This window comes from Cetorhinus maximus, chromosome 22 (assembly GCF_964194155.1).
Source record: "Cetorhinus maximus chromosome 22, sCetMax3.hap1.1, whole genome shotgun sequence".
NCBI lineage: Eukaryota > Metazoa > Chordata > Chondrichthyes > Lamniformes > Cetorhinidae > Cetorhinus > Cetorhinus maximus.
In genome coordinates this window covers 38,902,059-38,916,888 of record NC_135900.1, presented here as the reverse complement: position 1 = coordinate 38,916,888, position 14,830 = coordinate 38,902,059, and the positions used below count along the sequence as shown (strand labels likewise).

The 14,830-nt window shown below is 39.5% G+C and overlaps 1 protein-coding gene across 1 annotated transcript in view; it reads right to left on the bottom strand.

The window, feature by feature from the left end:
* kcnq1.2 (potassium voltage-gated channel, KQT-like subfamily, member 1.2) overlaps positions 1 to 14,830 on the bottom strand; it is an 877,535-nt gene that overhangs the window by 685,077 nt on the left and 177,628 nt on the right. Inside the window, exons 6-8 of the mRNA XM_078568568.1 lie at positions 5,787 to 5,927; positions 4,808 to 4,918; positions 1,871 to 1,966 (exon numbers count right to left, since the gene is read on the bottom strand). Of these exons, the coding sequence (XP_078424694.1) occupies positions 1,871 to 1,966; positions 4,808 to 4,918; positions 5,787 to 5,927 (348 nt within the window). The remainder of the gene's footprint in view (positions 1 to 1,870; positions 1,967 to 4,807; positions 4,919 to 5,786; positions 5,928 to 14,830) is intronic.

Genomic DNA, 14,830 nt, shown 5'->3' with positions numbered 1-14,830 from the left:
GGGAATTGGACCGACTCTGTGTTCCCGACCCATTAGCGAAAATTCAGGTCTTCGTGTCTACCGTGCAAGTACAAGAACTTCACCCTGCTCAATGCATTTGAATAGGGAGTCAGACAGCACAATGTAATTTTCATGAATGTAATGGTGAAAGAGCGCATCTCGTTTAGCAACTTCTTAATTTCTGTATGAAATCGCGCATCTACCTTCAAATGAAGTTGTTGTGGCATTTTCACTTAAGCAACGGTGGGTATATTTTGCCTTACCATTATTTTAACGACAATTTTGGGACCACAAGTTGTCAAAATAATGGTATGTTGTTGCTTTCAACCAGGGTGTTACTGCAATTAAAATGGTGTTAATTTTAGCTATAAGGTTAGCATTAAGAACCCCATCACATTGTCATCTACAGGTGTACAAAGTATCACAGATAAATCTAATATAAAAATGCCATAGAGTTAGTCAACATAGGGTTTTCGGTGCATTTTGAAACAGAATGTTATCACCAACCAACGTATAACATGTATAATGTAACAGCTCTAAGCTTACAACAAAATAATTAGATTCATTTATGATTTTTCTGTGCTTAAAATTTGTTTAGGAATTGCCATTTTTAAGTTGCACGTTGCCTCCACTTCTCTGTATCAATATGGTACTACTGATGAGTGAGGATGATTACCCCATCAAACAACTTAAGGAGCAGTGAGACCAAAACTTATTTGTTTATAAAATATCAAAAAATATTTTTAAAAAAGAAACTTTCCAATATTTTCCTGAAATACCTTTTCTGCAAAAGTGAGGCTATTGTATTTAAGGGGTTTATTTCACAAATAAAGCATGTTAAATGTGTGACAAAATATTTGTATTCTTAATTTTGGCATTATTTCATTTTCATATTCTGTAATGTCAGAATGATGATACCAACAGTTCTTGATGTACTGATTTAGAATGCAGCAATGAGTCAATTGTGCTAAAAAAAAAGTAGAGAACTTTTTTCTTGGAACAAATGAAAAATAAGTTCTTATTCTGTCGATTTCTTTCCAAATTCTTTCAAAGGGAATGTGCACCCTTACCTTATTTTTGCAACAGCAAAGCCACTGACATTGCATGAGGAATGCCACAAAAAGTCTGCTACTGTAACCACATCCAAATTATAGCCAGTGGTGTCTGGTGTGAGGTTTTCAAGCCTATGTAATCCAGGCCTCAGATCCTAGAATATTCAATTCCATTTAGATTTCTTAATTATTGGTTTATCTTGTTTCACTTTTGTGGGTCTAGGGGTTTGGAAATTAGGGGCTGTTTTTAGCATAGTTGCTGCACTTTGCATTAATCCTAAAAGAGGATACCAAGATCTGTTAGAATCAGCAACTTCATAAATTTACATAAACATAGATTTAAACATTATAGGGTTTCATTGGGTTTTCTCTCACTCATCCAATAGAATTTAGGCATAGGAGCTGCAAAGACCTCGGAAAATCACTGTTTACTTAGGTTTTTTCTGGGTTTCCATGCCGAAATTACTGTGGATGAGCAAGAGAACTCCTGCAGAAATTCACCCAGTCTCTGTGCCTCTCAAAATTTCAATGTATGTGCTTATGCAGCCAATAATGATGAAAAGCCCCAAATTATGTATGAATATATATGATTCAAGTACCACACCAGCTAAATAAATGGGAGAAAACCACCATAATAGATTTACATCTTTTCTACCATTTGATTAGGGAGAAGCAGCTTTTAAGGGCAGACGTACAAGTGAAAAAAGATCCCTAACCAACATTCTTTTATCAACTGGACTACAGTATAATGCACTATTTCAATCTCCTTGTGGTTTATGCTGACATTAATATTTTTATATTATATTCTCAATGCATACCTGAATGAGGGAGGCAGCAGCAGGTATTTGCCGACTGAAATGCTTTTGACGCTGTTTCTGTTGAACCTTGAGAGCAAATCCAGACCCCAATATACCCTTAAAATTGAACATTTCATTAAAGCATGTCATTGCACTTCAAAGCAAAATTATTTGAATACATTATCATACTTCTTTCGTGAACCATGCAACCAACCTCTGACACCAAATGAATTCTGGTATAATATCAAACTAAATATGAAGAATAGCAAAGTTGTAAAGAAAAAAGGCACTACTTAATGCAAGTTTTTCTTTTTTTTATTCAGAAAGAGAGATAGAACAAATTCAGGGAACTATAAACCAGTTTGCTTAACATCAGTGGTAGGAAGGTTTCTGAAATCTTTACTCAAAGATGTAATAAAAAAACATCTTAGCGACAAAATAATATAAAAAAGTCAGAATGGATTTTCAAAGGGAGGGTCATGCTTGACCAACCTCACTGAATTATTTGAAGAAGTAACAGAGGGTAATGTAGTGGATGTGATATATGTGGGCTTTCAAATGGCCTTTGGTAGTGTACCACATAATAAACTCGTGACAAAGATCAGAGCATGTTGAGTCAGGGGACAAATAGTAGAATGGATAGTAAACTGGCTACCAAACTGTGGGCAGAGAGTAGGTGCTGAAAGTATTTACTCAGACTGGCAAGAGTGGGAAGTGGTGTTCCAATGGGATCAGTGTTACAGCCACTGTTGTAACTATGTACAGAAATAATTTTGAATCAAGTATGAGAGGTACAATATCAAAATTTGTGAATGACACTATATTTGGGGGTATAATTAAATAAATTGAGAAAGGCTGCAACAAAATATATGAAGGTGTTACCAAACTTTCAGAACAAATATGTAAATGGAAACTAATTTCAATAAAAATAACTGTGAGGTGTTCTATTTCAGTAGGAGTTATAGGAGGCCACACGCTCTTCAGAAAATAAAAGACTACAAAGGAATCTAGTGTAAAAAGCAGATTAATAAGGCCATAAAAATGAAAATGAAGCACTACAGTTCAGTTCTAGAGGAAGAAAATTCAAAAGAGGGAAAGTTATGTTAAATTTGTTTGAAATTTGCACATTATTCCAAGTGTGGTCTATCCACAGTTCTGGCCTCCATATTACAAAAAGGAGATAGGGGCACTGGAGAAACTGCAATAAAGATTTACAAAGATGGATACCAGAGCAAAAGGGTACAGTTATCAGGAAAGGCAGAATGTGCTTGGGCTCTTTTCTCTAAGAAAGGGAAGAGGTGACCTGATAGAGCTCTTCACAATAATGATGGGGTTCATTACAGTAGAGGTAGAGAGGATGTTTCCATTTGTGTGGGAGTCCAAAACAATAGATCATCAGTACAAGATAATCACTAGTAAACCAATAAGGAATTCAGAAGAAATTTCTTTACTCTGAATGATGAGAATGTGGAACTCATTATTACAAGGAATGGTTGAAGTGAGTATCATCGAAGCATTAAAGGGGAAGCTAGATAAGTACATAAGAAACAAAAGAACACAATATGTTGATAGCATGTGGCAAAGTAAATCTGAGAGAGGAGGCAGCTCCTCTAGAGCATAAACACTGGCATAGAAAAGTTGTACCAAATGGTCTGTTTCTATGCTGTAAACTCTATGTAATTTTGAAATATAGTCTTGTCTTTTAAAACTTGCCTGCAAGTTTCAGGCACTTGTATTGAACAATAGATAGCCATTTTCATAATACCTACACACAACCATGCCGATGGACATATGTGGTGTCCGATTAGATTGTAACATAGCTTAACAACCTAGTGTTGCATTTTAATTGTTTCTTACACTTGGATGATTGAGAAGAATAATTACATTAGTTGGTATTAATAGCATACATTTGACAGGATTCTTTCTGATATATTTCAGGCAAGGCTAGAAGAATAGAAGCCAATTTTGCTGCACACAATTACTGAAGCCTTTTTAGGGTGCATCTGTCTCAAAAGAATCTGCCTTTAAATTAGGTAATGTAGTACGAAAAGAGAGAGTCTCTAAATTATGGACAAAGATACTTGATATTTTCTCTTGGTAATCACAATATAAATGATATTCAAAGCACCTCTTTATGTGTCATTTTCTCATGCTTAAACATGTAAAGAAATAGCATTAGTTAAATAAGAACTGTCCTAAGGCATTCAACAGGATTGAAATTCATCTTGAGTGGCAGTGCAAAACGGGTGGTATTGCTACCATTTCAATGGAATTCAATATAGTGGGTGACCAATACATTATCACCTAATTTTGCGTTACCATCCAAGGTGAATTTCTACCCCATTGCCTTTTAATTTGGCCAAGGAAATACTTGGTAGTGATTTTTTTATTGCAAAATCTTGGAATATAATTTAAGCACATCATTAACCAAATTTCACTAATCATGTTTTTTAGCATAAACATAGCATACCATTCTGATTAACAGCTGGATGAATTTATTGTCTTATCTCCTTGTAACTATTGCAAGTAGGAAAGTCCTGCTTGGGGCCTTTTAACACAATACCTTTCCTCTGTTTTTAGTAGTACAGGAATCACTGTATCCAATGGATTTGTTATTTGATAATCTCAGTCATTATTTATCCCAATTAGTCCCATTTCCAACCAGACATCTCCCTTTTAAAATAATATCTGCCCAGGGCACCTCAGCCAGTTTCATGTTGGTTTGAGGTTGTTTTTTTGATCTTTGAAAACTATTTTCTGGTCAGCTGGTTCTTCCAACATACTCTCTTCCTCTGTCCAACCTTGGTTAATCATGTTATATATTGTGAAGTTTGGATTTTCCTTTAAGGGGAGTCTGCACACGTACCCAACCTATGCACAAGATACAATCTCATTGATCCTTGACGTTCAAAGGCTAATAGCAATGTTTGAGCACTGAAAGGTAGACAATTTACTTACTGCTGGAAGTGCAAAGAAAGATATGGCAAAAACAGAGAAACAAGATGCTATTGTCTTTCCAATCCATGTCTGTGGAACTTTGTCACCGTATCCAATTGTTGTAACTGTTACCTAAGAGAAAAAGAAACAATCAGTGAAATTACAAAATGTAGTTTGCGGTATGCTTTAAATTAGCTACCTTTAAAAAAGAAACTGCAGGCCATCACCATCTCTAAGGCTTTTGTTGATTTCTGGATACTGTTGAACAGATAAGAATCAGGAATATAAACCATTGCTTACAGAGAAAATATTTTTTGTTCAAAGTGCTTTCCCATCTTATTTATATAGATATAAAAACTCAAAAAATGTTCTTGATGTTTCTTTAAAGAAAGATCAATTTCCTGAGCTAAGGTTTGCATCTTGAACAATGTAAAAAGTAAAGTAAGTCTGGAGGAGTACTTTTTAATCAAAGTTTATTCTAACTGAAAATACAGTGTACATACAAAAGCTTTGTTTAGCCTTTTTTTAAAAATGCAATTCTTTTCTGCTGCAAGGAGGTATGTAAGATCAATTCTTAATCCCTCTTGAGGCACTCCATGATCACCAAAAGAAAAGAGATCTCATGTGCCCTGGATTGATTCCATTGCAAACAACAAAGGCCATGACATTGGACTAGCCCAAGAGCCAATCTAGAATTTCATGACATCAAGAAAAACATTTTTACATCTACATACTCTTCATTGCTTGGCAGGATTTCTATTGCTGCTTCATTTCCTTTGCAACACTGTTGCAAATTGGGTGGCAACAATAAAGTAAAAATTGAGTACTTTGGGTAATTATCAATTCAAAAATGTGTCCTGTGGAGTTTCGTGATTTTTAAGAAAAGATGTATAGAAAATTACTATTCCCAAAATGCACAATGAGAGCAAATTTAATTAATCTTACTCTCATGTGAAAATGTAATTAACAATATATTAACAACAAATACAAAAGAACTCACCACACCCCACCATAAGGCATCAGCATAACTTCCAAACCCAGTCTTCCCTTTTTCATCAACTGCATCTTTCTCAGCCAGGTACACAAAATAGGAAGAGAAGATCAGACCCAGGAAACCTATGTATAGTGTTGTTATCAGTTCCTGCAAAACAAACATTCCATTATCAATAAGACACCACCTGACCTCGGGTAATAGGTTACTGTATACTTTTGCAGCGTGTAGACCACATCTTGCTTTAAAGTATACTTTAAAGATGGATGAGATTTACACACACACAGCAAATGCATAAAGAACAAGATTCTGTACGTCCGTGCACTACTCCCATTATTGCAGAGAAAATTTGGTGCGAAATCAATTGAATTATCTATCAATTGATCAGCAGCACTTCTACCTTCAATAACTCAGAAAGTACAGGCTGAATCATAACTCTGAAAAACGGGTGGTGATGAGGCACCGCAGCACCACCCAGGCGCCCACCAGTCACAGAAGGCCTCAACCTTTCCAGTGAACACCGCGTGTTCCCTCTCCAGCGACACTGGGCATGGTCTCTATCTGCGGAAGAGAGGCAGTCAGGCTGAACAACCCTCTCAACTGCCCACTGCCAACTCATTTTTGCAACAAATGGTAACCATCAATAAAAGCATATACACACACACACAGAGAGAGAGAGAGAGGTGTATCCTTGCTCTATTTGACGGAGAAATCATGGGCAGCATTTTCCCATCGGTGGGCGGGGGGTGGGGCCCGCTCGCTGATGCATAAAATGACACTCGGTGACGTTGGGCGGGTGTCCCAACATCACCGCATGTCATTTAGATTTTCAGTTCGGCGGGCACGCACCCGTCAAACTGTCAAAGGCCTATTAAGGCCATTTAAAACCTAATTAACTTAATTTAATGAGCTGCCCATCCAACCTTAAGGTTGGCGGGCAGGCAAAGAGCCCAGGCAGCCTTTGCAACTTTCATGAAACCTCACCCACGGGCAGGATGAGGTTTCATGACTGTTTTAAAATCTAATAAAAATGTATACATTTATTATTTGACATGTCCCAGCTCATGTGATGGTGTCATTTGATGGGACATGTTTTAAAAGTTTAAAAATCCTTTATTTAAAAGTTTAACACTGAAACAAATCTCCCTGAGGCACCTCCAGCCTTGGGGTACCCGAAGGACATGTGATTAGTCATTAGCATAACTTCCAAACCCAGTCTTCCCTTTTTCATCAACTGCATCTTTCTCAGCCAGGTACACAAAATAGAAGAGAAGATCAGGCCTGATCGGGGGCACCACACAACCCCCACCGATGGGGGGAAATTTCTGGCCCATATGTTCAAGCAAAGGAATGGGACAAGTCTCTCTTCATTTGCACTTAAGGTACTTAATCAATCAATGCCCTCCTTAACTTTAATAATACAATTAAAAAAAGATGAACAGATTCCCCTCTTTTCTTTAAATCACACTTTATAACACGCAAACAATATTTCCAAACAAATCAAAAAGAGAACCAGGAATAAAAGGTTTTCCATAACCTGTACACCATATCATAATACAAGGCATCCCTCTTCTAGGACCTCTAATAGTCTCTTCGTGCAAGCATTCCTTTTTGTAAAGCAATCCAACAATTGATGACTTGCATCGACCCATTATATCTTGGAGATTTCTTTTCTTTCTATCATCTCTTTTACACTAGCAATGTCAATCCTTAACCTTTCTTCAGTCACACTTTTTTCAAATGTATGTTATCCCAACAGGAACAATTACCTATATAACATTCAATGGGCAAACTATTCTTGGAACGCATACAAAAAATTCTGGAAAAACTCAACAGGTCTGACAGCATCTGTGGAAAGAGAGACAAAGATAACATTTCGAGTCCATATGATTCTTCTTCAGATCAGATCATTCAAATCAGATTACATAGAATGTCCCCTAAAATATTTGATAATCAAAATCCCATATTATTGCTTCTACAAGAGCCATTCCACAGCTAAAGTACTTTTAAGCACCTTTTCATTTTCTTAGCCTCCCAGGCCAAGGGGTATTTTCCATTCTCACCAAACAAAAATATTATAAAACCAGCAGTATTCGAATGTCCATCTGGAATAAGGACTAATTACATGTCCTTTGGGTACCCCAAGGCTGGAAATTTGAGTATGCATTAATCCATTTTTTTTTAATGTTTTAACCAATACATCAAAACTGGCTTATGGACTTGCCTGAGTGCATAGCCAATTAAACCACAAATTAAGCTTTTTAACTGCTCCATTTCTTCATTAGATGTAAGATCATCCTTCTGTGATGGCCTAGCACAATTTATCAGAATACAAGTAACACTTTCTAGATAAGATTGTTGATTCAAGGTTACTCCTGAGCTATTCTGCTTAATGTATAAGCCTACAAATTTAAAGGCCCCCAAATCCTGAATTTCGATCTCAAACTCCCTTTTAATCTTATTTATAACAAATTGCTCAAATTCCACAGAAACTCCTAATAAAAAAATGATCAGCATGCATCATAAGGATGCCTGAGAGATTGCCTTTGTGGCATCAGTAGAACATTGTTGGATCCACTTTCAGTTGAGCACAGCCGACTTTCAGCAATACAGACCTAACAGAGAATTATCATATCCTTAATGCACCATTCAATCCATAAATGCATTTGCTTAATTTCCACAGTATCTGTTCTACATTGCTAGCCTTTTCAGGTGGTTTCAAAACACTTCTCTCTGAAGTAATTCCCCATAAAAAATATTTTAAAAGTCCAGAAGCCAGTTTTGATGTATTGGTTGAAACATTTTTTAAAAAAGGCTTAATTCGTATTCAAATTTCCAGCCTTGGGGTACCCGAAGGACATGTAATTAGTCCTACTTCCAGATGGACATTCGAATACAGCTGGTTTTATAATATTTTTGTTTGGTGAGAATGGAAAATGCCCCTTGGCCTGGGAGGCTAAGAAAATTAAAAGGTGGTTAAAAGTACTTTAGTTGTGGAATGGCTCTTGTAGAAGCAATAATATGGGATTTTGATTATCAAATATTTTAGGGGAAATTCTATGTAAGGGGCATTCCAAGGATAAAATATAAAAAAAGCTTTTATATCGATCAACCTATATTCCCACAAATATGTGGCCAACATAGCTAAGAAAATTCTCAGGATTAATATTCCCACTATTGGGGAGTCCACTCTAACATCTTGATATCTAAGTCTCTCTTCGAAACCTCAAGCCACTAATCTGGCTTTAGCTTTATAAGTCCCATCTGAGAGGACTTTTTCCTTATATATCCATCTATGTGATAAGGCTGGCTTCCTCTGCCTGGCACTTCAGAATAGACAGCAAGTTCCTTCCAACTATCCAACTCTTGCTGTTTTGACACTCATTAATTCATTTTCTAATTTGTTGGCAGCCACCAAAACTTTCCGGTTAAAAGAGCTTCTACTTCTGGCTATGTTCCTAGATTGTTCTGTAGTCTTTGTTCTATTGCATAATCAAGTCAAGCTACAGCCTCTACTTGCACTCCTATTTATTTCTGGACTACTGCTACAGGATCTCTCCCTCCCATGATCAGAGCTTTCATCGCAGATATGTGATCATTTCCTAGTGCAAAAGTCACTCCTGTATCCACTATGAAAACTTCCACTGTGTTTTCTTACTTTCCACTGCTTCACCCCATTTTACCAGTCCATAGGTTTTACCTCTTGTCCATCATCTTGAACATTTTGCCAATATTTGCACTTGCCAGTAGCTTTCCCTGCTCTCCCTATAATAGTCACATTCCTCCATTCACTGGACCCTTAACGCAAGTACCCACTCTAGGCAGTTGTCCTTTGAATATAATAGCCCTGTTCTGTACGTCAGTATCATTCTGCCCACTGCTATCCAGCTCCTTGTCTACCTTATTCTGTTCCCCATACCTGTCAAACATATGAGTATATAAGGTACATCACCTTAATACTAATTGCTCAGATTTTGAAAGCTTGTAATCAATTCCAATTCACAGAATCATAATACAGAATTACAGTGCAGAAGAGGCCCTTTGGCCCATTGAATCTGCACTGAGATGAATGGACCTAAATAGTTTGACTACCATATTGGAGAACCACTGTCTTACCATCACACCCTATCATCTTCCTTGGATATTTCCAGTCTTAATGACCCTCTCCTTTATGATACACTAAATCTCCAGGATTAAAGTATTTCACAGATGGTCTTATGTGATGCCAAAGAGCTCTCTGAATTTCCTCTGAATCTTCAGCCTTGATGAATGCCCTTCTCCCTGTATCTAAAGTGTATAGAATAAGATGAACTAATTTTAGTTACTCCTGGGGCAGGGCGACTATCACACAGCACAGAAGGTATTTTGGAATTCTTCCCAAAACAGACCAAGCAATCAATAGACCAGTCTTGCCACATCTAGTCATTTAATAACTCACTGGAGGAGGAGGCTCCACAAGTATCCCCATCCTCAATGATGGAGGAGCCCAGCACATCAGTGCAAAAGATAAGACTGAAGCATTCGCAAAAATCTTCAGCCAGAAGTGTCGAGCGGATGATCCATCTCGGCCTCCCCTGGAGATCCCCAGCACCACAGGTGCCAGTCTTTGGCCAATTCGATTCACTCCACGTGATATCAAGAAATGGCTAAAGGCACTGGATGCTGCGGAGACTATGGGCTCTGGCAATATTCCAGCATTAGTACTGGAGACTTGTGCTCCAGAACTTGACACAGCCCCTAGCCAAGCTGTTCCAGTACAGCTACAACACTGGCTTCTACCTGGCAATGTGGAAAATTGTCCAGGTATGTCCTGTACAAAAAAAGCTGGACAAATCCAACTTGGCCAATTATGGCCCATCAATCTACTCTCGATCATCAGTAAAGAGATGAAGGGAGTCATCAGTAGTGTTATCAAGTGGCACTTGCTTAGCAATAACCTGCTCACTGACGCTTAGTTTGGGTTCTGTCAGGGTCACTCAGCTTCTGACCTCTTTACAGCCTTGGTTCAAACATGGACTAAAGAGTTGAACTCCAGAGGTGAGGTGAGAGGGTGAGAGTGACTGCCCTTGACATCAAGACACCATTTGACCGAGTGTGGCATCAAGGAGTCCTAACAAAACTGGAGTCAATGGGAATTAGGGGAAAACTCTCCGCTGGTTGGAGTCATATCTAGCACAAATGAAGATGGCTGTGACTGTTGGAGGTCAATTATCTCAGTTCCAGGACATCACTGCAGGAGTTCCTCAGGGTAGTGTGCTAGGCCTGACCATCTTCAGCTGCTTCATCAATGACCTTCCTTCCATCACAAGGTAGGAGTGGGGATGTTTGCTGCTGATTGCACAATGTTGAGCATCATTCGCAATTCCTCAGATACTGAAGCAGTCCATGTCCAAATGCAGCAAGACCTGGGTCAGAAATTTCCCCCTGTCGGTTGGGGGGTTGTGTGGGGGCAGGCGGGGGTGGGCGTGAACCCAATTGGTGGCCCCAATCGTGGCCGCGCCGCCATTTTACATTGGCCCGCCCAGCATGACGCGCACCCGGAAGCACTGTGCGGGCGTGGAGGGGGTGATTCCCTTAGTCGAGGCCTGCGTTCTTTCGCGCTTGTGTGCAAAAGAGCACGGAAATCTCCCTGAGGCACCTCTGTGCTTCAGGGAGATTAGCTTAAGTTCTGAAAAATTTGATGAAGGGAAAAAAAAATTTAAGGACATGTCCCCTCCTGTGAAACTGTCACATGAGCTGGGACATGTCCATTAATTTTTTCAAAAGTTTTTATTTAATTAATAAACCCTTCATGAAACCTCATCCCGCCCATGGATGAGATTTCATGAAAAATGCGAAAGCCGCCTGGGCTCTTCACCTGCCCGCCAACCTTAAGATTGGACGGGCAGCATTCTTAACAACTCTAATTACTATCTTAATGGCCTTAATAGGCCTTTGACAGTTCGATGGGCGCACAGCCGATGCAGCTGTACGCCGCCAAACTAACAATCTAAATGACGTGCGGTGATGTCAGGATGCACGCCTGACATCACCGCGTATCATTTTACACATCGGCGAGCGGGTCCCGCCCCCGCTTGCTGAACCGAAAATTCTGCCCCTGGACAACATCCAGGCTTGGGCTGACAAGTGGCAAGTAACATTTGTGCCACATAAATGCCAGGTAACGACCATGTCCAACAAGAGAGAATCCAACCATCATGTGTTGACATTCAATGGCATTACCATCACTGAATCCCTGACTATTAACATCCTGGGGGTTACCATTGACCAGAAACTGAGCTGGACTAGCCATATAAATACTGTGGCTACAAGAGCAGGTCAAAGGCTAGGAATTCTGTGGTGAGTAACTCACCTCCTGACTCCTCAAAGCCGGTCCACAATGTACAAAGCACAAGTCAGGAGTGTGATGGAATACCCTTCACTTGCCTGGATCCGTGCAGCTCCCACAACACTCAAGAAGATTGATACCATCCAGGACAAAGCAGCCCACTTGACTGGCACCTTTTCCTGATGAACAGTGGCCGCAGTGTGTACCATCTACAAGATGCACTGCAGAAACTCACCAAGGCTCCTTAGGCAACGCCTTCCAAACCCACGACCACTACCATCTAGAAAGACAAGGGCAAGACCAGACACATGGGAACACCACCACCTGGAAGTTCTCCTCCAAGCCACTCACCATCCTGACTTGGGAATATTCCTTCACCGTCACTGGAGCAAAATATTGGAACTCCCTCTCTAACAGCACTGTGGGTGAACCTTAACCACAGGGACTGCAGCGGTTCAAGAAGGCAGCTCACCACCACCTTCTCAAGGACAATTAGAAATGGGCAATAAATGATGGCCTAGCCAGTGATGCCCACATCCCATAAATGAATTAAAAAAAAGATAAGGACTACAGCCCCCAAACATATGAAGTAAAATCTTTGCATGGACGATTATTAACTTGCAGTTTTGTTTATCAGCTAACATCATGTGAAACATCTCATCGATCAGCACATGATTTCTTTCACAGACTCCACTGCTGAAACAATTTTCAGCTGCGGTGTTCATAATCACTGTACATATTTTCGCATATGTCTCTATACTTTTCATTAGCAATTTTTTCCCATTTCAGTCAGAAATTTAACTGGTGCTTCAAGTTCATTTTTCCATGACTTTATCTACAATCATCCTTTTGTCCTTACCATGTACTACTGTAGAAAGACTGAATATGGTTACCTTGGAGAGATTTTCTTCCCGTCAGGGGGGTCGGACGGGAGCGGGTGGGGGGAGTACGCTGAGTCGGGGCCTCAAGGAGATTAGTTTGGTCTTTAAAAATTTTAATAAAGACAGAAAAAATTTTTTAAGACATGTCCCCTCATGTGACAGTGTCACATGAGCTGGGATATTTCAATGAATTTTATTGAAAAGTTTTATTAAATTTTAAAAACATTCATGAAACCTCATCCTGCCCGTGGATGTGGTTTCATGAAAAATGCAAAGGCCGCCTGGGCTCTTCGCCTGCCCGCCAACCTTAAGGTTGGACGGGCAGCTCAGTTAAGTATTTTAATTAATATTTAAATGGCCTTAATAGGCCTTTGACAGTTCGGCGGGCGTGCAGCCGACTCCGGAGAGCGCCCACCAAACTGAATATTTGAATGACGCGCAATGACGTCAGGATGTACGCCCAGCGTCACTGCGTCATTTTACACATCGGCAAGTGGTGCTCATCCCCGCTCGTCGACCTGAAGATTCTGCCCCATGTCTATAAAATGTAAATTAAAAATGTTTCTTTCTTTGTCCCACACCTTCAAATCCATGGCTACTACTTCATTAAAATTTCATGCTAATGGAAGACTTACAATGAGACATGATGGCACATATGTCACAGCCTTGTATGAGACTTGTATAGCCATCATCCACCATGCCTGCAACCATTAGTAGGCTTTATTAAGGAGATGCAATAATGTCCTGATTGGGTAAACTGCAGTTCCACTGACTCTCCAAAAACATTTGCTTTAACAGGTTTCATGTTCAGTTTCATTTATGCCTTTTTCATGGAAGGCTTGCTCAGCAGCAAGGTTATCTTACTAGATATCACATAAGTACTAATAAATTGGTTTAGTCCAGCAATTCTGCATGGAATCACCATCCCTTTTAGTGACCTTAATGCGTTGTCATTCCCGAACCTGAAATGAGTAGCACTTTTATACTGACTGACCTTACTTCAATCCTTACTACTAAGTGAATCTAAGAACATTTTAACCAATCTGTTTTACACACAGTTGAGGTCCAACCACTATCTAACATAGCACAATTAAATGAATTCACAACTAATACACTCATTACCAAATAGAGCTTCTTGTAACAAGTACAATTCCCTCAGACTGACCATTATTATCATCTTCAACTTCCGAATTCTCTGTGCCACATGTTGCTTCAAAAGCCCCACTGTGTGCTTTGGGCAGGTCATCGCATAATGATATTTTGAGTCACATTTGAAGCACATGTTGACTGTTCCCTTGGGACTCCTAGGGTTCATTCATTTATAGTGCTTTTCCAATCCTATCGCCTGCCGGATCTACTAAAAATGCCTTCAGCCTCATTCCTTTGATTGTAATTCTTCTGTTGTACTGACACCTGTACTATTTCGAGTCTCGAAAGGTCGCAATCATTGAGTTCCCCTTATGGGCATATGAACATATGAAATAGGAACAGAAGTAGGCCATTCAGCCCCTCGAGCCTGCTCCGCCATTCAATAATATCATGGCTGATCTACATTCCCATCTAACACTGTTGACCTTTGATTCCCTTGTTTAACAAGAATCTATGCCTTAAAAATATTCAGTGACCCCACTTCCACTACCTTCTAAGGCAGAGAGTTCCAAAGTCACACAACCCTCCGAGAGGGTTGCCCTAGAAGGGCAAGCACTAATTTTAAAACGGTACCCCCTAGTTCTGGACTCACCTGCAAAAGGAAACATCCATTCCATGTCCACCTTGTCAAGGCCATTCAGTATCTTATATATTTCAATTAAGTCACCCCTCGCTGTTATAAATGCCAGTGGAAA